Below are 23,449 nucleotides of genomic sequence, written 5' to 3'. Positions count from 1 at the left end.
GGAATGTTTAAGAGCCACTCATTCTGCTTAGTTCTCTGGATGGATTGAAATATCAAGGTCCTACTTAACATTTAATTATTTTCTATGCAATTCCATTTCACCCCTTCCATCACCTCAGGGGGCGAGTTTTTCTCAGCTAAGCTCCTTCTGCCTTTTTTTTGGTCGCAATATTTACCCTTTCTCTCTCCCTGCCTTGGTTGGCCTAGCAAGCTGCCAGGAAGCTTGAATGAGTCACTTAAGAAGTCTATCCATTATTGCCAAAGAAAGATGCAGTTTCACAACTCTTGTCAAAAAGCTCTCTTTTTTTAGTTTGCAACTTTAATTAGAGAGACCAACAGTCATCAATAATGCTCCAACCCATGGTAAATCAGACAAGCCATAAATACAATCTATAGATGTAAAAGTTTGCGGCTATTATGTTTTTTTGAATGTGCAGATAATGAATGAATAGTTTTGTTCACAATGTTTATTACATTGAACGCTTTGGGGGGAAAAACATAGGCTAAAATATCAGGATAGTGCTAAATGTACAGTTAATGGAATCAAATTTGAGACATATAACAGAATGAGGTTCCTCTTTATTTGCATTCTGCTTTCAATTCTGGATGAACAATTTTTATGTTGTTTATGGCTAATGTGGTGGGAATGATTTGTTTCCTAAATTATGGATAATTGAAGGATTCTGTTTGTTACAGTTTTGGTAATTATGTATTTACATTAAATAGAAGTATTTTCAAGAGTAAACTTTTCTCAGTGCATTAAACCAAATATTATTGCGTTAGTTGCAGATTATATACTCCTAAATCATATTTGACATATCCAGTATTTATGAAACTACACCATAGATTATTTTCTCCAGTGACACAATATCCTTCACACTTTACAGCTAAATTAATCTCATTCAATTAAAACTTTAAACTAAAAAGAAGACCAAATATCTCTTGAACTAATATGATTGTCAATATAGAAGGAATACATTTCGCAAATTAAATAAAATCTTCCTTCATTATAATCCCACTAGGAAGGATTTTTACATAATCCATCTGGTGAGTGATAAATCAGTAGGTGCTCATTAGTTTATTCAACCCAAATACCTTCTTACCATTTTGTACGACAGATGCGGGTATCAAGCTTCCATCCGACATATATAACATGCACCGTAAAATATAACAGCCATGCAGTTAATTTGCTAAGGCAGCAGAATAAATAACAAACTTTACTTGATGAGCTCATGGGTGGTCCTTTGATTCTGTGAACATAAATTTGAATTGCCACGAGGAGTTACTATAACTACAAGGCAGCTTAGCTTAATTTCAGTGTTCTTATCGCTGAATCAAAAAAGTTGTACATTCAAGCCAAACTCCAGAGCTTTTAACATATAATTTAGGAACCTAGATGCATGCTGATACAGTGCTGCACCATGAGAGATGCTGACCATTCAGTGAATATTCAATTGAGCATGCAAGAGACAAGACAGACATTTATTATCACATGCACCAATTGGTACAGTGAAATTTGTGGTGACCATACATATCCTTATGTAGAATATTTGAAGAAACGTATCATGGGACACCCAGATGTTTTGAAAGGTACTTGCTTTGCAAGTCCTCCTTCCCATATATTGCCTAAATTTTGAATTGCAATTCTAAGTGTCTTAGAATTCTTCATGTTATTAAAACAAGGCAACACTTTTTGAAGATTCCAAGAAAATCGCTACTTAATTTAGTTTATTGTCGTGTGTACGGAGGTACAGTGACAAGCTTTTGTTGCGTGCTAACCAGGCAGCAGAAAGACAATATGTGATGTCAATCGATCCATTTACAGTGTTCATTGAAGAATTTGTTTGTTTTTCCACAAAAAAAATCTTATGAAAAGGTGGATACTGTGACTTCAACAACGAAATATAATGTGATTTTTGTTTCTACTTTAGATTCCTGGTTTCCAAGCACCACAGGGAATTGCAGTAGACTGGGTTGCTGAAAATATCTACTGGACTGATTCTTTGAGAAATGTCATTTATGTGTCCAGAATTAATGGACAGAAATACAAAAAACTTGTATCTGGAATGATGGACAAACCATGTGCTATTGCAGTTGATCCCATCAGAGGGTATGTATGGTGTTATTTCCTTATTATGAGCTGGGGGAACTGTTCGAAAAAATATGTGTGTTTATCACATGATCACCAAGGTTATCCAGCTGTTCACTTGGCAAATTCAAACATAGACCGATCAACAGAGCTCAAATTGCCCATTGAGAAACATATGTATTATACAAAAGTAAATCTCGGGAATCTGAATCTGAATCTGAATGCTCAGGTTTAGGTTTTAGGTTCATTATTGTCACATGTGCTGAGTACAATAGTACAAACAGGTAACAAACATGAATTTAGCTACTTCTTTCAAATGCTGAATAGATTGCTGGATTTTTGTGGCAATGTCCATAACTATTCTATTCAGACGTTCTTCATTGTCTGTTTAATTAAGTCAAGAGTGTTTAATTGTCAAATGTATCAAGAATGGAACAATTAAATCCTGTTAACTAACTAACAAAAGGATAATGCTTGCACTGGCCTCTAATTTTGACGTATTATTTTAATATTTTAGCATATACATTTTGAAGTGAAATGGGAATTACACCTGTTTACTATAACTATTTCATTTATCAATTGTGATGATTACAGAATGATGTATTGGACAGACTATGGTAAACAGCCCAAGATAGAACAGTCAGCAATGGATGGAACTCTGCGAAGAATTCTCATACATAAAGACTTGCAATGGCCTACAGGTAGTGTAAATGTGGGAAAGAGAGAGAATGAGCCTCTCTCTCTATCTCTGTCTCTGTCTCTATCTCTATCTCTATCCTCTATCTCTCTGTCTCTGTCTCTGTCTCTCTCTCTGTCTCTGTCTCTCTCTCTGTCTCTGTCTCTCCCTCTCTCTCTCTCTCTCTGTCACTCTCCATCTCTCTCTCAACTCTCTTTCTATTTCTCCCTCTCTCTCTCTCTGTCTCTCTGTGTCTCTCTGTCTCTCTCTCTCTCTCTCTCTCTCTGTCTCTCTCTTCTCTCTCTCTCTCTGTCTCTCTCTCACTCTCTCTCTCTCTCTCTCTCTCTCTCTCTCTCTCTCTCTCTCTCTCTCTCTCTCTCTCTCTCTCTCTCTCTCTCTCTCTCTCTCTCTCTCTCTCTCTCTCTCTCTCTCTGTCTCTGTCTCTGTCTCTGTCTCTCTCTCTCTCTCTCTCTCTCTCTCTCTCTCTCTCTCTCTGTCTCTCTCTTAAAGTAAATCATTGTTCAAAACCACCATTTCTTCGACTTCAAAATGATTTAAGAAGATTTTAAACACCGCTGGATCATATTCCAGATGGTTGTCTTACCTTTAAGGGCTGTGAAATGGTATAATAAGGGTAGTGGTGTCAATGTGTACAGAGCAGATGTGAAATGAAACAGAGATGTTTGTTTAGTCACACATTTAGATGTCAGGAATACATTGTTGCAGTCACATTTGTCGATGTCAGGAATACAATAGGTGAAATGATAATAGTGATACTTGAAAAAAGATGAAAAGAGAGATGTGAAGTACTTTCAGTAGTACTGGAGGAAGATTCTGTTCATGCCACATAGCTCTCTCAGTGGGTGTAAAGGCAGTTTGCTGGGAATGTCTCATGAAAGTTACCTTCACAGACTTTGCTTTAGCAGGTAGGCAAAGATAATATACCATCTGCCCTACAGGAAACCTCTAATATAAGGACAACAACAAATTATAGTCAATTTCACCCCCACCTCTTTGCTTCAATGCCTCAAGCTCTTTCCAGGTATCACAGGGGATTATTCAAAACACAGCAGCGTTGTTCACTGGAGAGGAGAACGATCCTCGCTTGAAGCATTTGAGCAGATCCCAATGCAAGATTCTGCAAAGCCAAGGACATTGTCCATGATACCTTGAGAACACAAATTGTTTGTTCGGTGCCCTCTGCACCCACATATTGGTTTGCTCCATATCTGACATGCTAAGCTCAGATCCCCTTTAATTATTTTCCCCTCATTCCTCAAATCTATGCCTTCTTCTTTTAGACTCTCATTCCCTGGGAAAAGGACTATGATTAACGGTGCTATCTATGCTTCTCAAATGTTGTAAACCTCTATAAGGTTACACTTCAACCCTTTTTGCTCCATGAAAAAAAAAGTCCTAGCCTATTCAATGTCTCCAAAATCAAGCTGTCCCATCCAGACAACATCTTTGTAATTTTTTTTGCACCGCACCCTGTTAAGGTTAAAGACATCCTCTCCTGTTGCTATGTAATGGCCCTGTCCTACTGTACAAGTTCATTACAAGAGCTCTCCCGAATTTGCCCTGATTTGAACTTGGAGATTTATGGTAATGGCTGCTCGTCGACACTCGGGGCTCTCGTGGACATTTTTCAACATGTTGAAAAATCTTCACGAGGCTTCCTGAGCTTACCTGCCGTAAGCGAGTCTTCCCCAGAACCTGCCGTTAGTGTTAGCATTACGAGCTGCTAAGAGACATCCCCAAGCTCCGACTGACAAGCTACGTTCATTCTCCGTGCTTACCACAAGTTTGATTTTTTTTATACTCAGGAGAGCTCTTGGAATGAACTCGTACCGTGGGACAGGGCCATATAACCAGAACTGCACACAATGCTCCGTGACGAGAGTCCATGCTGCGCCCGCTGCTGAAGCCCCGGGAGCTTCTCCGGGAAAGGCCACGCTATACTCGATGTTAGGCCATGGAGGAGGCGACCGAAGCGGTTTCCCCCTTTCCCCCCACACCATCCCCCACACAAGACACACAGAGAGACATTAAAAGCACACATTAAAACACACGAAAAAATTGTAAAAAGTTGAAAAAACTAACACGCTGCTGGCAGGGCTGCCGGCTTGCAGCGCTCCCACCGACCTAAGATTCAACATCGAGTCTACCTATGTGGCCACTTTCAGGCCACTTTCAGGCATGTTAGAAACATAGAAACATAGAAAAATAAGAATAGAAGCAGGCCCTTCGAGCCAGCACCACCATTCAATATGATCATGGTTGATTATCTAAAATCGGTACCCTGTTCTTCCTTTTTCCCCATATCCCTTTAGCCCAAAGAACTAAATCTCCCTATTGAAAACATCCAGTGAATTGCCATCCAATGCCTTCTGTGGCAGAGAATTCCACAGAATCACAACTCTCTGGCTGAAAAGTTTTTCCTCATCTCAGTTCTAAATGGCCTACCCCTTATTCTTAAATTGTGACCCCTAGTTTTGGATTCCCCACCAATGGGAACATTTTTTATGTATCTAGCCTGTCCAATCCTTTAAGAATTTTATATGTTTCTATAAGATCTCTTCTCATCCTTTGAAATTCCAGTGAATACAAGCCCAGTCGACCCATTCTTTCATCATTTGTTAGGCCCGCCATCCCTGGAATTAACCTGGTGAACCTACACTGCACTCCATCATAGCAATAATGTCTTTCCTCAAATTAGGAGACTAAATTGCACACAATACTTCAGGTGCGATCTCACCAAGGCCCTGTAAAACTGCAGTAGGACGTCCTTGCTCCTGAATTCTAATCCTCTCGCAATGAAAGCCAACATGCCATCAGCTTTCTTCATTGCCTGCTGTACCTGCATGCTTACTTCCAGTGACTGGTGCACAAGGACAGCCTGGTCTCTTTGCACTTCCCCTTTTCCTAATCTGACACCATTCAGATAATAATCTGCCTTCCTGTTCTTGCCACCAAAGTGGATAACTTCACATTCATCCACATTATACTGCATCTGCCATGCATCTTCTCACTCACCCATCCTATCCAAGTCACCCTGCAGCCTCATAGCATCCTCCTCGCAGCTCACATTGCCACCCAGCTTTGTGTGGCCATTCATCTCATCCATACCCATCATAATTTTATACGATGCCATAACTGGTGAAGGCAAATGTAAAATGTATCACTGCACTCAACACGACGTGGCACCATCTCAGATGCTGCCTGCGCAAGAGATGAAGAATGTAGGTCAGAGGGATTTTGGCATGCAAGACAGAGAATTGGGCTACATTTAGGCAGCTGGTGGTGTAGACAATCTGGTGTGGGGATATATCAGAGCAGCATCCATTTCAATATTGGTCTGAAAAACTTGGTAATTGTGAGGACTGCTGTGAGAAGCCTGGTATACATGAACACGGAGATGGCTGGCACATTGTCAAGGCTACCTGACAAAATGCAGGAGATGACAAGCAATGTGCAGAAAATCACTTCCCTCCATTATCCAGAGTTTATACATAGACAGGAGTGCATCACTCACATGAGACTGACATACAGTTATCTGTAAGATGCCAAGCAATGCTGAACAAGTATCAGCTGCCATTAAGGCCCAGGAAGACACCATGAGAGATGTTAATGCCTCACACAAATCCAAGTCGAAGTCACATTAATCACAAACTCACATCTCCTATAATCTAACCCTCAGAGTAGTGCAGCACATCCTACACATCTACTTTGAAATCTGTCAAAGTGGTTTTGCACAGAAAGAAATAGTCGTTAATACCCATGTAATCACACAGAGAACATAAGAACTTTGTATAAACAGCACCCATAGTCAGGATCGATCCTGGGTTTCTGGCACTGTAAACATAAGTTGCTGCTGCTGCTGTGCCATTCTGCCAGTGGCCGGAGAAGTTAAACTTTGCTGCCTTATGGCCCTGAATTCTGATTTAACATTTGAATGTGTAATGATAATCTGATTAAATCCAGATTTGCTGAACACTTTAAATCTTTAAAATATATTTATTTAAAATCAACATTTAATATTTTCAATCATACATATAAGTTTTCAGAGAAAAAAGTATTAGGAAGGAACTGCAGATGCTGGTTTAAACTGAAGGTGGACACAAAAAGCTGGAGTAACTTGGTGGGTCAGACAGCATCTCTGAAGAAAAGGAATAGATGGTTTCGGTTGATACACTTATTATTGGGATTTGTTTATTTTAATTCAGGACGGAAAGAAATTATGTAGATCCCTATAAAGTCGAAATTAAATGTGTAATCATTAAAAAAAAAGCAAAGATATCATTAAAGAAAGACATAAAATGCTGGAGTAACTCAGCAGGTCAGGCAGCATCACTAAAAGGACATGAATAGGATGGCGTTCTAGGTCGGGGCCTTTCTTCAGATTGATTACAGAAGGCTTTCGACAAGGTCCCACATAAGAGATTAGTATACAAACTTAAAGCTCACGGCATTGGGGGTTCAGTATTGATGTGGATAGAGAACTGGCTGGCAAGCAGGAAGCAAAGAGTAGGAGTAAACGGGTCCTTTTCACAATGGCAGGCAGTGACTAGTGGGGTACCGCAAGGCTCAGTGCTGGGACCCCAGCTATTTACATTATATATTAATGATCTGGATGAGGGAATTGAAGGCAATATCTCCAGGTTTGCGGATGACACTAAGCTGGGGGGCAGTGTTAGCTGTGAGGAGGATGCTAGGAGACTGCAAAATGACTTGGATAGGCTGGGTGAGTGGGCAAATGTTTGGCAGATGCAGTATAGTGTGGATAAATGTGAGGTTATCCATTTTGGTGGCAAAAACGGGAAGGCAGACTATTATCTAAATGGTGGCCGATTGGGAGAGGGGGAGATGCAGTGAGACCTGGGTGTCATGGTACACCAGTCATTGAAGGTAGGCATGCAGGTGCAGCAGGCGGTACAGAATTTATGTTGGCTTTCTAGCAAAGGATGAGAGTATAGGAGCAGAGGGAGGTTCTACTGCAGTAGTACAGGAGGTGAGACCAGAGAGTATTGCTTACAGTTTTTGGTCTCCAAATGATTCCCATAGAGGGAGTGCAGAGACGTGTTCACCAGGCTGATTCCTGGGATGTCAGGACTGTCTTATGAAGAAAGACTGGATAGACTTGCTTTATACTCTCTAGAATTTAGGAGATTGAGAGGGGATTTTATAGAAACTTACAAAATTCTTAAGGGGTTGGACAGGCTAGATGCAGGAAGATTGTTCCCGATGTTGGGGAAGTCCAGGACAAGGGGTCACAGCTTAATGATAAGGGAGAAATCCTTTGAAACCGAGGAGAAGAACTTTTTTTCACACAGAGAGTGGTGAATCTCTGGAACTCTCTGCCACAGAGGGTAGTTGAGGCCAGTTCATTGGCTATATTTAAGAGGGAGTTAGATGTGGCCCTTGTGGCTAAGGGGATCAGGGGGTATGGAGAGAAGGCAGGTACGGGATACTGAGTTGGATGATCAGCCATGATCATATTGAATGGCGGTGCAGGCTCGAAGGGCCGAATGGTCTACTCCTGCACCTAATTTCTATGTTTCTATGTTTCTATGTCAGGACAAAGTATGACAGGTGAACATTGATAGCGGGTGTCTGATAGGCAGATGGTTGAACAAAGGCCAGAGATGAACACGCACAAGGTGTGACACGAAATGATTAGAGTAGCAAATTCTAATCATTTTGAATATTAAATTACTATATTTTTTTCTTTTTATTAGGACTAGCACTCGATCACTTCAACCAGCGCTTGTATTGGGCAGATGCTAAGCTTTCAATGGTGGGCAGTGTTCGTTTCGATGGCAGTGATCCTGTTATAATTGCCAACACAAAGCAAGGTAGTACTTTTGTTTGTACCTTCGTAACTTGCAATCTGAAAGGAATATGACCGAAACTCACTTTATATATCTTAACAAGCAACTGAGAAAATAACCCATTTTATTATTCAAGGTCTCCAAACTCCCTTCAGCATTGATATGTTTGAAGATTATATTTATGGGGTGACACATACCAATAGTCGTGTTTTTAAAGTGCACAAATTTGGAAGAGAACACCTTCAATATTTGATATCAGGTCTGACTGGTGCTTCAGCCACAGTAGTATTCCATCAGTACAAACAACAAGACTGTAAGTATCAGCTTTAAGTGAACAAAATCAGGTATCTATGAATGCCGCAAAAATACTCTGTAGTAAGCTTTGCTTTGTATGCCATCCGCAGTACCAAATCCTTGCAGCAAAAAGAAATGTGAGTGGCTTTGTCTGCTGAATCCTACTGGTGTGACATGCTTATGTCCAGATGGAAAAAATATGATAAATGGGACATGTGTTGAAATAGATTCCCCCACTGCACTCCCTTATGGTAAGTACTGCTATGTTTCCTGATAGCCAAATGTTATTATTTGCTTCCAGAATAAACATGAATAATGTTTTGAAATTAATTTTTTTTAAGCCATATCATGAAATATTAAATTAAAAACAAAAAGTGCTGGAAATCGATTTCAGGGAGAAGTTGTGGAATGGGATATTAAAGCTTTTCACCGTACCCTCAGTACACGTGACAATAAACTAAACTCATCTCAACCTTTTCATCAGAAATGTTCTGAGATTATTGACATGAAACGTCAAAGAATATACTGTTTATCTCATCACAGATGCTGCCTGACCTGCTCAACCTTGCCAGCATTTAGAGTCAGTCAAACAGCATGGAAACAGGCCTTTTGGCACAACTTGCCCGCGCCAACAAATCTGTCCCATCCACAATAGTCCACTGCCTGTATTTAACCCATATCCCTCTAAACCTTTCCTATCCATGTACTTATCCATATGTTTTTTTAATGTTTTGAAATATTTCCAGATCTTCAACAACTGTAGGGTTTCTCATTTACATGAAATATAATGAGATATGAAAAATAGTTTAATGACAGTTTGAGAACAAATTTCTTTCAGTTAAATGCTGATTGAGGAAATAAATATCACTGTCTAAAACAGTATAAATGTTCACATTGGACCTCAATTGATGTCAACATTAAACTCTCCCATATTGATCTTGCCAATAGCTGGGTGGATATTTAGTTTAGAGATACAGTGCAGAAACAGGCCTTTCGGCCCACCTAGTCCACGCCGACCAGTGATCAGCTGTACACTAGTTCTTTCCTATACACTAGGGACAATTTACAATCTTTACTGAAGCCAACTAACGTACACACCTGTACATGTTTTGAGTGTGGCAGAAAATCGGAGCACCCGGAGAAAACCCAAGCGGTCACGGGGAGAACGTAAAACACCATACAGACAGCACCCGTAGTCAGGATCGGACCTGGACTTTTGGCACTGTAAGGTAGCAACGCTATCGCTGCACCACCGTGCCGCCCTTTAATTCTCTACTCTTCCAAGACATTTACCTAAAAGGAATAATGAGAGTTGATCCTGCTGGAAATACTCTGCAGCACTTGTGGCGAGAGAAACAAAGTTCAAGTTTGAGGTCAATGCCTCTTAATCATTGACTTCAAATGACAACTTCTGTTCTCTCTATTCTTATGATGGATCCTTGGCCTGAAGGTCTGACTTTCCATAGTTTCTGCCTTTTTTTTGTATTCCCAGCATTTTCTGTTTTTATTTATGATTTTCAGCACTACAGTATAGTTTTCACATTCACTTACCGAAAAGGAATATTGTCACCAAAGAAGAGTTTTGAAGAAAGGGTTTTTTTTGGCTTACAAAGCCTATAATGCAATGAATACAACTCGTATCAAAGCAATGCGAAAATAACTCAGTTGACCTGGCTCTTTTTAATGAAGATAAATTGTCTTAACATTAATCTTCAATGATCCAGTATTCTATTTCAACTCCTACATTAAATATCTTTAAAAGCCATGAATTTGCCTCCAGATTTCAGAAATGAAAGTATGCCAAATCATATTTACCACATGAAATAGCAATTATTTCAATAAGTTTAATAAAGTTTCAATAAGGTGTATATTTAATCGATTTTCTGTTCTGCAAATCAGTGATCTATGAGTTATTGCTACAGTCACCCTGGTTAAAACCAACTAACTCTGCATTAAACCTGGAATCCCCATGTCTCTTCATCTTACCAACTCTCAGGAAAAGCCCGGCAAGGCAAAAATTCAAGTTTTCATCATTCTGTCCTTAAAAAACCCCATAAAAAGCATTGCATAATTAAAAAGTAGCATAATTGAGATAGCTGGTGGCATATTTTCCATTCTTTTTATGCGCTTAGTGGTAGCAATGTGGAAACACAGAAATATGTGCATGAGTTGTTATTTGGCTATTCGAACCCAACTCTACCATTCAATATGTTTGTGACTGATTCTGTATCTCAATGCTCCATATTCCTTCCCTCTCTCCCAGCCTTTTGATGTATTTTGTGTGTAGAAATCTATTTCCCTCTGCAATCTGTTTCCCTCTGTAAGTTTCCTACCTTCGCGAAGAAAACAATTCTCCTGACTTCTAAAAGTCTTATTTCATGTACTGAAAATGAGAGCCCAGGGTGTTTGATCATCATTATCAGCCAGTTAAAATATCCTTTCTGCAACCAAACGGTCATGCTCTGTCAGAATCTTACACATTTAAATGAGTTCTTTATTCATTCTTATTAACTTTTGTTCTTGTGAATACAGTCCTAGCTGAACCAATTTATCCTTATACATCAGTCCTACCATCTTGGAAATCAGTGTGATGAAATTTAGTCGCACTCCCTCAATAGTAAGTTAATATTGTCTCTGCAATGCTGAGAATATATGGTCTCACCAAAGTATGGTCTCACCAAAGCCCTGCTCAATAGTTGTTGCCATCTGTCCATTTGCAAGAGATGATGGTGCAGCTTTGACATTGTCTTGCTTGATGAAGGGAATGTTTCATCTGTGGTTGTACATCCTCCTGTGGCTGACTTGTCCTGCCTGTGACAAGCAGACCCTCCCACAGCTTCCACAGGTGAATCGACGCTGTCCATTGGATTGGGGTATATGTTGTTGTAGCCTTTTTGTTTCTTTGGTGCCTGGCCTTCAAGGACTTGCACCATGCGCTGTTGTGGTACTTCAAACCTGCCTGGAGGTAATTTTGCCACCTCTGTCCTCAGCAGCTCCTTCTCAATTATCAGTGCCAATGTTAAAATGTGTTATATTTCTCTTAGTCATATCCTTGTAGCAAAACTTTTACCTTCCTCTTGACCTCCATGCATTGGCAATCTCCCAGCTTAATTTATTTTATTTGTAGGAAGACATTTTTGCTGAAGTCCTCTAATCTTCTTGTTATGAAGGCCTATATACCACTTGCCACCTTTACTGCTTGTTTCATCCACATGTTTGCTCCTAATGCTTGGTGTACAAAGACACTACCAAGATACCCTTACAGATGAAGTTTTGCCAATCAACATTTGCCAATTAATATATCAGAGTGATGGCATGAGCAAACTATGGAGGAGAGAAGAAACTGCCCAAGATTCAAAGCATACCACCTCATCTGTGAAACACAGTGGTGTGGGTGTTAAGGCTGCTGAAGGTACTGGCTCACTTATCTTCATTGATGATGGCAGTAGCATATTAAATTCTGAAGTGTATAGACACATCCTATCTGCTCAAGTTCAAACAAATGCCTCAAAACTCATTGGCCGGCGGTTCATTCTACAGCAGGAAAATGATTCCAAACATACTGCTAAAGCAACAACGGAGTTTTTCATAGCTAAAAAATGGTCACAAGAAGTGGCCAAGTCAATCACCCGATCTGAACCCAATTGAGAATGCCTTTTATATGCTGAAGAGAAAACTGAAGGGGATTAGCCCCTAAAACAAGCATAAGCTGAAAATGGCTGCAATACAGGCCTGGCATAGTATCACCTGAGAAGACACCCAGCAACTGGTGATGTCCATGAATCACAGACTTCAAGCAGTCATTGCATGCAAAGGATATGCAACAAAATACTAAACATGACTATTTTCATTTACATGACATTGCTGTGTCCCAAACATTATGGTGCCCTGAAATGGGGGGACTATGTATAAACACTGCTGTGATTTCTACATGGTGAAACCTAAATGTATAAAAATGGCTTTTATTAAAATCTGACAATGTGCACTTTAACCACATGTGATTTTGTTTTTCTAATACAAATCTCAAATTGTGGAGTACAGAGGCAAATAAATAAATGATGGAACTTTGTCCCAAACATTATGGAGGGCACTGTATATAACTTGCCTCCACTCTGTTTCCTTGTGTTTTGAGGTGACTGATGAGGGCAATGTTGAAACCATATATTTTTTCACAAATGGGGCATGAGACACTTACATGCACGATCTACGCATAATTTTCACGCAAGAAAATCTTTGTTTAAAATTACCAGAATAAATGTACATCAGTTTTTCATGCAATTCCATTTTAATCCATGTCAATCTCATTTTCAAGAACTCTAGAACTTCTGAGCTGTTAAATGAATGTTGGGTATTTTGAATATTATGATGCTATTAGTGAAAATGGCATGACGATAAAAGCAATTGAATCCATTACTGCAGGAATCAGCACTGTTTAATGAACCATTGAAACTTTTAATTTCCGCCAAAGTCATTTGCAGGTAACACAGTCTGTGTACAGATCTGTCTCAGGAAAGGGCACAAGGGAGGACAGATCAATGTGAATTAGATCAAAAAGTTTTCTGAGCAAGCATTTTGTAACATTTTCTCATTTTGGGCATGCAGTATAACTGCATATAATAGAGTCGTACTGAGCACTAATTTCAACTCAATAGAGCATAAAATTAGTCCAGATTTAAAATAGTGTACAACTCATCCATGCCCTCTTCCCACTAAACAGTCTGGGTAACAGTTATGGCAACATATTTTTTTTTTTATTGTGCAACATTGCATATGCTTAAAAATCTCTATGATTGTATTTCTGAGAGGATGAGAGGGAGAGAGGGAGAGGGAAAAGAGAGCATAGGTTCAAATTCATTAAACAGATTACTCAAGCAGCATTATGGTAGTCCCAGGGATGCACAACTATGAATAGATTATTATGAAGGCAGACCTCCAAGATCATAAGGGAGGGACATGATCTGCTTACTGCAACCACAGTTAACCTTCAAAAGGGAAAACAATTAAAAAATATTTGTAACTAGTAACTATATTCATGTGCATGCATGGTTTAGCAAAACAAGTGGTAATGTTGTTAATGTAAAATGTTCATAGATTTGTTTTACTTGGGCTATTAACATTTCTATGTGCTAATAATCACTGATTATTGGTCATTAATATGTTGTTGGCACATATGATCTGGCTGCTAAACTGGTAGTGTTGACATAGTATAATTTTTAGGATTTACTGTATGCTGTATACCAGGATCTGGTCTTATTTTGAAAATGTCTGTAAATATTTGTCATTCTTGGTGTGGAAAATCATACACATAATATCATTTTTACTAGTGCGATTTTTATGGTTTCCAGTCCAGGGTGAGAAAATATTTATCCTTCCAATACCAAAGCGGTTGATTATAGTAATGGGCAAAAAGGGTTAAAGTATGACAACATAGACTAGGTTTACATTGTCTTGAGCATACAGTAATAGTCTACTGAAAGTACTGAAGATGTTTGCATTAGGTAATGATAGTGGAGAACAAGGATTATAAAATAGGGTTAGAGATGCTCTTGCTTCAAACAAGATTGCAGAAATTGCATAAAATATCATCAGTTTGAAACATTAATTGATTTCCTTCACAGATTCTTCTCAATAATTTACCACCATCAGTTTTTAGTTCATATTTTCAGCATTCACTGTTTGTTTTTGTCACAAATCTTGATCTCTGTCCTTGAAAATCCCACTGCGCAATAAAAAAATTGAGATTAATAGGGTTTTTTTGGCAAATGAAGTAGATTACAAAATTGTTTAGCAATTAAAGTGCAGATCAATCATTGTCTAGTTGCAAGACAAAACAAGGATTCAAAGTTTCTCTGATCCTATATTCTTCCCAAAGTACTTTGTGTTATTCCTTAGAAAATGCATGTGGGAATTCTAAACATCACCAAAAGCAAAGCTAAATTATCAGAGCCTTTTCTAAACTGGTTTTATACAGTTTGTTATCATGTTATTAAACACATATCAATTCTTTATGTCTCCACGATATTTCATGTGACCAATATATTGAAGAAGAAATAACGTCTGGCTATGATCCAATAAATTCAGTCTTATTGCTATGAAATATCACCTTTTGTGATTGATTGATTAATGCGTAACTTAACTGAGGTGCATAATATAAATACACCAAGCAGATAGAATGTTATGGCACAATGTTATATCTGTTGACTAACATTTCTATAATTAATTAAATAAAATTGATTAAAATACATTGGGAATATTGTTGCTTGCAATATGTCTGTTATATAGCTAATGAATGCTCGGTGGAGTGCATGTTTTATCATTGAGATTTCAGATTTTCCACTGAAGCAATACTCCTGTGATTCCCCATTTATCAAAAATGACAGAAGTAATGCGGGTTGTATCAAAACAATATTAGTTATTTGGATAATGTGACAAAATAAAGACAGGCAAGATAAAAGCAAACATGACTGTGTTTCATGACAAAGGAACAGAATTAGGTCGTTTGCCCCATCTAGTCTACTCCGCTGTCCAATGGCTGATCTATCTTTCCCTCTCAACCCTATTCTCCTGCCTTCCCATAACCTTTGACACCCTTACTAATCAAGAACCTGTCAATCTCCACTTTAAATGCCCAATGACCCATTGTTTACCCAAATAACCAGTGTTTAAGTCATTGCGGTGCAGGCTCGAAGGCCTACTCCTGCACCTATTTTCTATATTTTCTATTTTCTATGTTATAACTCCCAACAATTATATCAGAATATTTAAAACATGCGTACAATTATCCTTAATTGTTTTTCAATCAATACATTTCCCAGTATAAATATGGTATTTGGTGGTCAGTATTTCTGTTATGTGTGGCCTCTTCATGTGCCATAACGTTGCATTGTGCCATTAATTTTCCCTGGACCCTATGTCTTAATATCTGCATTACCGATACCTACCACAGCATTGGGTATTGTATACCTTCATTTTGCTTTGCTGAATTTTCAACTTTATGAATTCTAATTTGGCTGGAATTTTCTGCAGAAAAGAATGTATGTCATTATGGGCCTGTCCCACTTAGGCAGCTTTTTTGGAGACTTTTTTGGCAACAGCCACATGGTCGCGGGTGGTTGCCGGGTAGTAGCCTTCATGGTCGTGAGGAGTTCCCGCATGTTGAAAAATTAGCGGTGACTAGAATTAAGCCGCCATGGAGAGTAGCGAGAATTCTCGAGCCGCAGGTAGGTGGCCAGGATGTCCTAGTGGGTTGGCAGGAGGTCGAAGGTTCTCATAGGTTCTCGTAGGTTGTAGCTGGTGCTGACCGGTGATTTTCATTGGCTCATTGGGGAAAAATAAAACTTAAGCAGTAGTTTTCAGAACCAAGAATAACCAACCGGTAATGTCCGCCGAGCTTCACAGCCGTTTATCTCTGGCTCCTTAAAAGTCGTCTGCACTCCTTCTCCCTCCTTCTCACCCACCCCCCCCCCCCCCCCCTCCCTCTCCTCCGCTCCTCTTTTAAAGGACTTGCCGTACACTGTGCTTTAGCCACCTTAATTACAGCGCCAACCTTCCTGTTCATCACAGTATCACCTTGGCTTTGCACTGTGTTAATTTCACTCAGACAGCGCTCCCCCCGCTTGCACTGTCCCCCGTCTGCATAACGGGCTGGTGAAGGAAGAATGTGTGTGTTTTCCACTCTTACAATCGCCGTTCCAGTTGTCGGAGTTTTAGGCGAATGCCGGCAACTTGACAGTCGCCGGCAGCCGCCTGAAAAATTGCCGAAGTAGGACACGCCCATTAGCATGGCTCACATTAGGCAGATTATGTCATCGGTGTGCATTGCTGACTTGACCACTGATTTTGAGATTGGACCATGACAATCCAGCTAATGTAGATGGCATGCAGGATTCAAAAACCCTCATCATGCAAATCTTTGCATTTAGCTGGGTCATTGTTTCATTTTAGGTTAGTCAATGGATTCTACTAAGGGAAAGTTGATTATGTTTAAATTCTGGTGATTTCTGCACTAAAAATTGACACAGTGTTGTGTTTTGGACCTTAAGTTTGGACATGATCTTCTGAAGATTAGCCACACCTTCTTGTGATCTGCCTTAGAGTGAGTATCATGAAGGTTGTGCATGGCAATGGGTTAGGTACCATTTCCCTTATTCATCAGCAGGCAAGGGAGATTGAGGAGAAACATTGCAAAACACAGCCATCCATTACAAGAGGGGTGTGGAAAAGGTTCTTCAGTTGGGTGTCCACCCATTGATATTTGGAAAGCAACAGCATATTGTGAATTATCAGTTCCTAAGCCCAAAACTAAATCCTTGTTTTCAGTTTTGTCATTTAACACTCATGATAATTTAATTTTGCTACATTTTGGCTCTTTTGGTCAGCTTTTGTACAGACCCAACCACAAATATTCAATATAAAATCAAGAGAGGAGAAGATAACACACTCTTTTAATTATAATGGCATCAATGCCTATCTACCCTCCTTCCTCTCTCAGCATGACAGTCACCCTAATTATAATATTACCTGTTTTCCAACAGATACACATAATTAAAATTAGGGTAATACTCTCCAATGCAATGAAAACACAATTCATAATTAAAATGTTAATTATGCAATCCTCCTGCTTTCATTAAATAACATTTTTAAAATGATCGGCCTTCAGTCATTTTCCTCATGCCGTGGTTAATTAAAGCAATTAAGAATTATATTTGCCAACTATTATCCTGATTTTGGGTTTTTTGTCCAATTTATAATTAGAGTGTTGAGTATCAAACTCAAGTAACATTCTTGCTCTTTCATTCTTTGCTTATGTTGGCAAACTTGCCTCTTGTTGATATTCCAATCTGTAAAATGTCCTTTTTCTTTTTACACGCATTGAGACTTGTGACCAGTGTAGTTCCATATTCAGCTTGCCCTCATCTTTTGAACCAACTATGTCTCCTCCCAAAAGATATATTATGAATGTGCCTACTTCACCTCCTTTACGGTTTGGCTTTTGGAGAAAAAAACCCTACTGTTTAACCAGTCAAATAATTGACAAGAATTATATTCTCATTATATTTTCCCCTTGCAAAAATACATGAATTTCTATCATATTTATTGCATCTCTGCAATAGTTTTCATTGTAATAGTATTGTGTTCTTAATATAGTAAAATATGCTGAATTATTAATTGAAGCTTTAACAAACAAAAATTGTTAGTGAAGCACAATAGAAAAGATGAAAGTCAAAAGAAGTTTGAAATTACAAAGGCAGCTTTGAAGCATTGCAGAGATCTCAGAAGGCTACAGGAAGGCATGGATTCATGGTTAACACAAGGACAGCTCGGGCTCATGTTTCAGCCTCAGACAAGTGACGATGAAATGGAAGCAGTTGATGACATGATATAGATCAAAGACATCGGCTTCTATCTGTGTAAGATTTAGACAAAAGTAAATTCACATCCACTGAGGGATGTTGGATAACCAACATAGAACAACAAAGGTGCCAAGTGAGGTGGTGATGAGGTAGAGCTGAATATAGATATGTCAGTGGGTCAGGCAGCATTTCTGGAGAAAATTAATAGGTGATGTTTCGGGTCTTCAGTAATTTTATAAACCACTATATGATTGTTCCTCACCCATTTACATTCCCGTGAGAATAAGCCCAGCCTAACCAATCTTAATTCAGCACCCCATACCAGTGAGAATAAGCTAACATAGTTTTACCTCCCTTGAATTTTGGGTCTGATTTTGGAAGTTCGTCAGGATTACCATGAATGTAACCATTCATTTCCCCCAACACTGGTCATTTACTATAGGATCTGACCACCTTTGACCAGCAACCTATGAGGTTAAATACATTTCAAAGTGTTGAGTTAATATTCCTTGTAGATGGCTGTTTCTATTATATTTAGTTTCTCCCAATATTTCCTGAATTATTTCTCCCATTCCAAAACTATTACAATCCCCACTTTGAAATCATTGAACTTGAAGCTTGTTTGGCCTGCATTGTTCAGTTGTTCGATGGATTAATGAAGGTTTCTGAATTCCTGACCTGGAAATTATTGGCATTGGGCAAAGTAGCTGGTTTCTTACTAGCAGGAAGAAAACTGAAAGAAAGCCAGAGGGAAAGATCACCCTTGGCAATCTCTCTTACTCTCACATCATGGAATTGTGCAGAAAGCACCAAAAAAAACCCTGGGAAAAATTAGTTTGAAAAATTAAATCCCTCCTCTCCAGCTGACAACGCAGCATAACTGAGGTCTAGAAAGATTGTTGGAAGAACATCTTCTATCAGCACAAAATAGCAATGCATTGTCTTTGGTCTATGTATTTGGTCTGTTCTATCTCACAGATACACAGAGCCCAGACCCAGCACCAACATAGAATTGTGCCCACATTCTTGGTATAGCTGATACATTTTTCAAATATCTGCAGTACATTATTAGATGAAGTGGGTTACAAGTTACAGTCATAGATTTATAAAGCATAGAAGCAGAGTATGTATGTGTTCCGTGCTGGAGCTGCCTCTCGAAAGATCAAAACACACCCTTGAACCATTGTTCGATCACAGATAGTTTATGGGAATGAACACTGTTTTGGGGTCATACACCTGCAAGATGCAATGAGAAAACAGAAAATATCAAACTTCAGTATGTTGGACAGGATCTTTGCGAGTAGATGGTGGTGTTAAATCTTTAGGCTGGTAAATGTCATCAAAAAAGAAGCTGGCAATAGTTCATTGACTTCAAGTGTCAACCTTCCGATCTCACCAGGTACTCAGTATTCATTGCATTGTATTCCATATTTCCCGTAGCAGGAGTATTTTCCATTTTGATCTAATTGGCTTCTGACCAAATTGTTTTGTCCCAGTGATACAGTTTGCAGACTGTCAGTCTCAGTGACAAAGAGCTGTTGGCCATAGTCTCCATAATATTGCTTTCTGTGTGTTCCAAGGACAAATGTGACATATTTGGTTGAAATGACATTGATAAACAATATCTACTTCATATTTTTGATTTATTGTGTAATTTAAACCACATGATATGCCACCACCTTGTGACATAGTCTAATCTATGTGTTAATCCATACCTGACACATAAATGGCAGCAGAAATTATATGTCCATGGATATAGAATGTCAATGCCAGGGTAACAACATTTTTCTTGTGCAAATATAATAAACATGATTACAAATAAAATAGCAGTCTTCTAGCCATATAAAGAAATGAATCTTTGGGATTCATTCTGGAATTATCCAATTTCTTGAGCTTGTGGAGGTATTGGAAATGTTGAAAATAAAATCTTCAGAAAATAAACTTACAAAATGTTTCTATTGCATAAAGGGCTTTCAATAGGAAATATTGATACCAAAAGATTATCTGCTCTGGTTATTATACAGATGCCTAGAGAATATCAAGCTAGTAATCTCCTACATATTAACCATGCAATTTGAAGGAGAATTCTTGATGGGATTCCTTAAGAAACTCAAATGATTTAACCATCCACCTCTGATGGATTCAATGCTGCCATCAGTCTTTGCAGATGTCAATACTGCTACTTCCGAGTTAGAAGATTATGGAATTTTGTCTTTCTCCAAAAATCTGCATACATTTTTTATGCTGGCATGCCAATGAATGTGTGACTTTTTGAATGACATAGTCATAATGGAAACAGATCCTTCAGCCCAACTTGTCCATGCCAATCTAAACTAGCTCCATTTGCCTGTGTTTGGCCCATATCCCGTCATACAGCGTGGAAACAGGCCCTTCGGCCCAAATGTTTCTTAAACATTGCGATACTACGTGCCTCAACTACCTCCTCTGGCAGCTCATTCCATACATCCACCACCCTCTGTGTGAAAAGGTTACCCCTCAGGTTCCTATTAAATCATTCCGCCCTCAACTTAAACCTATGTCCTCTGGTTCTTGAATCCCCTATTCTGGGCAAGAGACTCTGTGCATCTACCCAATCTATTCCTCTCATGATTTTGTCCATCCTTCATCTTCCTGCACTCCAAAGAATGAATGTACCTGTTCAATGTAAAAGCAAGACTCCATTTACCATGCAGGTACTATCACAACATTTAAGAAACATTTTGACAAGTGTAGCGGCAGATTTTCATATCTTTCAAGAAATTAACTCCCTAGCCGCCTTTTGGATGAGCATGGATAAGGGGAATATCTTCGATACGCATGCGAGCTGGCTCAGAGACCTTCAGAGCTTCTTCACAGATATGGCTTCAAAACACAGTCTTTTGATTAATAAATGTTTTATTGTTGATAGAAAACAGTAAGATACATCCAAATTTCTTCTGACATTGCTACAATCTTCATCAAACTCCAGCTTATTACTTCAAACATTAGAAAACTCCTCGTGTCTCCATTACACTTCACATGATCTCCTTTATGGCTTGCCTGGTCGAAGGGTTAACCTTCTCCTAACTCGCTCCAAACTGCACTAAAAACTAAACTTCTGCGCAAGCATCTTAACTCCAAACACGCCAAAAAACACGTCATAAATCCCACCCACAATATAACGGGCAGTCTAAAATTTAAAGGCACATGCCATCATCAATGACTTGCAAAATAAGCCAAATGGCCACAACAACAAGTACATAGATAGGATAGGTTTAGAGGGATAGGATATATAAAACGCAGGCAGGGGGACAAATGTGGGTGATACATTTTGGTCAGTTTGACCAAGTTTGACCAGAGGGCCTGTTTCCATGCTGCAATGACTCTATGACTGTGATTCTATGACCACCTTCAATGAAGTAAAAATACACATATATCCAGCTTGAACTCAAGCAGGAACTGTCCTTGGTGTCCGGACCAACATCTAGCCATCAATCAACATTACTAAAATAAATCAATTGGTTATTTTTAAAAAAAAGACACAAAGTCCTGGAGTAATTCAACGGAACAGCCAACATCTCTGGAGAACATGGATAGGTGACGTTGAGACCCTTCTTCAGACTGACTTTTTCTGCAAACCGGCATCTGCAGTTGCTTGTGTCCACACTCAATTGGTTATTACTTCATTTGTGTTTGTGCTTTTTGTGTTTTAAGTTACTGCCACCTTTTCAATATTCTCATAGGCTTTTCAAAATTTTAAATGGTTTTGCAACATCTTCAAACTAAAATCCTCGAGCTTAAGTATCCCACAAAATAAAATGTATATTTTGCTATCACTAATCTCAAAGTCTGAACAGACATATTGATACTTGTTCCTGTTCTTATTACAGGAAGTACCTGCGACCTAGTGTGTTTGAATGGTGGAACGTGCTTTGTGAATGAGCGTGATCAGCCAAAGTGCAAATGCAAGCCTCAGTATTCAGGACAGGAATGCGAAACTGACCAGTGCAGAGATTATTGTCAAAATGGAGGAATCTGTTCAGCATCAACATTAGGTATTGTAAATAGTTACCCAGTTGCAGCAAGAGATGATTAGTCTGACTGCATGGAACATCTATGTTCATTCCATAAATATGACTATAATAACGTGTTAAAATTGACATTCACATTGTGCCAATGCTAATGACTATGTATAACACATTTTGTTTGATTGATTTAAATGAATTAACCTAGAACTTGCCCCTGCATCATCTTCATAGTGTGTAATAGAACCAAAATACGCACCTTGGACACTATTGTTAAGTCCTGTAGATAGACACAAAATGCTGAAGTAACTCAGCAGGTCAGGCAGCATCCCTGGAGAAAAGGAATATGTGACATTTAGGATCAAGACCGTTCTTCACACCCTCCACGCTGCAGGCTCGAACGCCATATGATCTGACTCTCCTGTGTCCTATTGCTTCCCCCGTCCTACAGGGAACATCAGTACTGATTCCCCCTTTTTAACCAGGTGATCCCAACTAACCCCCAGCTATACATTCACACTTCACACTTCTCTCCTCTCTGAACCCCCCCCCCACAGGACCTCACCTCAACCTCTGTCCACTCCCCTGTCTCCCTCTGATCCCAACCCCCACCCTTGTCGTGTTTTTACCACCTGCCTTGACATCCTTCTTTCCGATACAGAATGCTCCGTCCTCTGTCCTCACCTTTGCTCCCCCTGTGCCCAAACTCAACGTGTTCCAGGTCCACCACAACATAGAGCTTTTCTGCTGTAGTTTCCGCCTCCGTGCAGTTTTCTATGAGAAAGTGATGACCCTTTCACCCATCTCCACCGGTCCGCCTCTTTATGAACTCCCACTCCCCTCTCAAGACCTTTTATTTTCTAACAGCCTGCGTGAATGGTCTGAAGATGGGTCTCAACCAAAAACGCCACCTGTTCCTTTTCTCTAGGAATGCTGATTGACTTGTTGAGTTACTCCAGCATTTTGTGTCTATCTTCAGTGTAAACCAGCATCTGCAGAACCTTCCTATACATTTCTAAGTTTGGTACCCTTTCCTTTGAGCCCTGCAGAACAAATGGAGGTAGACACAAGATATGGGACACTAGGAAGCATGGGCTAGAGGTTTGAGGTTGGATTGAGGTATTTGTGAGAGAGCTGAGGTGGCTGGCAGGAGGGCTGAATTTGGAGCCTTGATCAGTGAGGTAAGGAATTTTCAAGTTTCAG

At 39.3% G+C, this 23,449-nt stretch overlaps 1 protein-coding gene across 1 annotated transcript in view; it reads left to right on the top strand.

Moving 5' to 3' along the window:
• The window catches only part of LOC129699151 (low-density lipoprotein receptor-related protein 1-like), an 877,455-nt gene that overhangs the window by 795,993 nt on the left and 58,013 nt on the right, over positions 1-23,449 (top strand). Inside the window, exons 71-76 of the mRNA XM_055638819.1 lie at positions 1,931-2,109; positions 2,683-2,789; positions 8,503-8,619; positions 8,732-8,908; positions 9,000-9,140; positions 22,112-22,276. Of these exons, the coding sequence (XP_055494794.1) occupies positions 1,931-2,109; positions 2,683-2,789; positions 8,503-8,619; positions 8,732-8,908; positions 9,000-9,140; positions 22,112-22,276 (886 nt within the window). The remainder of the gene's footprint in view (positions 1-1,930; positions 2,110-2,682; positions 2,790-8,502; positions 8,620-8,731; positions 8,909-8,999; positions 9,141-22,111; positions 22,277-23,449) is intronic.

The sequence above is a fragment of the Leucoraja erinacea genome, chromosome 7 (assembly GCF_028641065.1).
Source record: "Leucoraja erinacea ecotype New England chromosome 7, Leri_hhj_1, whole genome shotgun sequence".
Taxonomy (NCBI): domain Eukaryota; kingdom Metazoa; phylum Chordata; class Chondrichthyes; order Rajiformes; family Rajidae; genus Leucoraja; species Leucoraja erinaceus.
The sequence above is the reverse complement of the archived record's forward strand: the minus strand, read 5'-3'. Positions and strand labels throughout refer to the sequence as shown.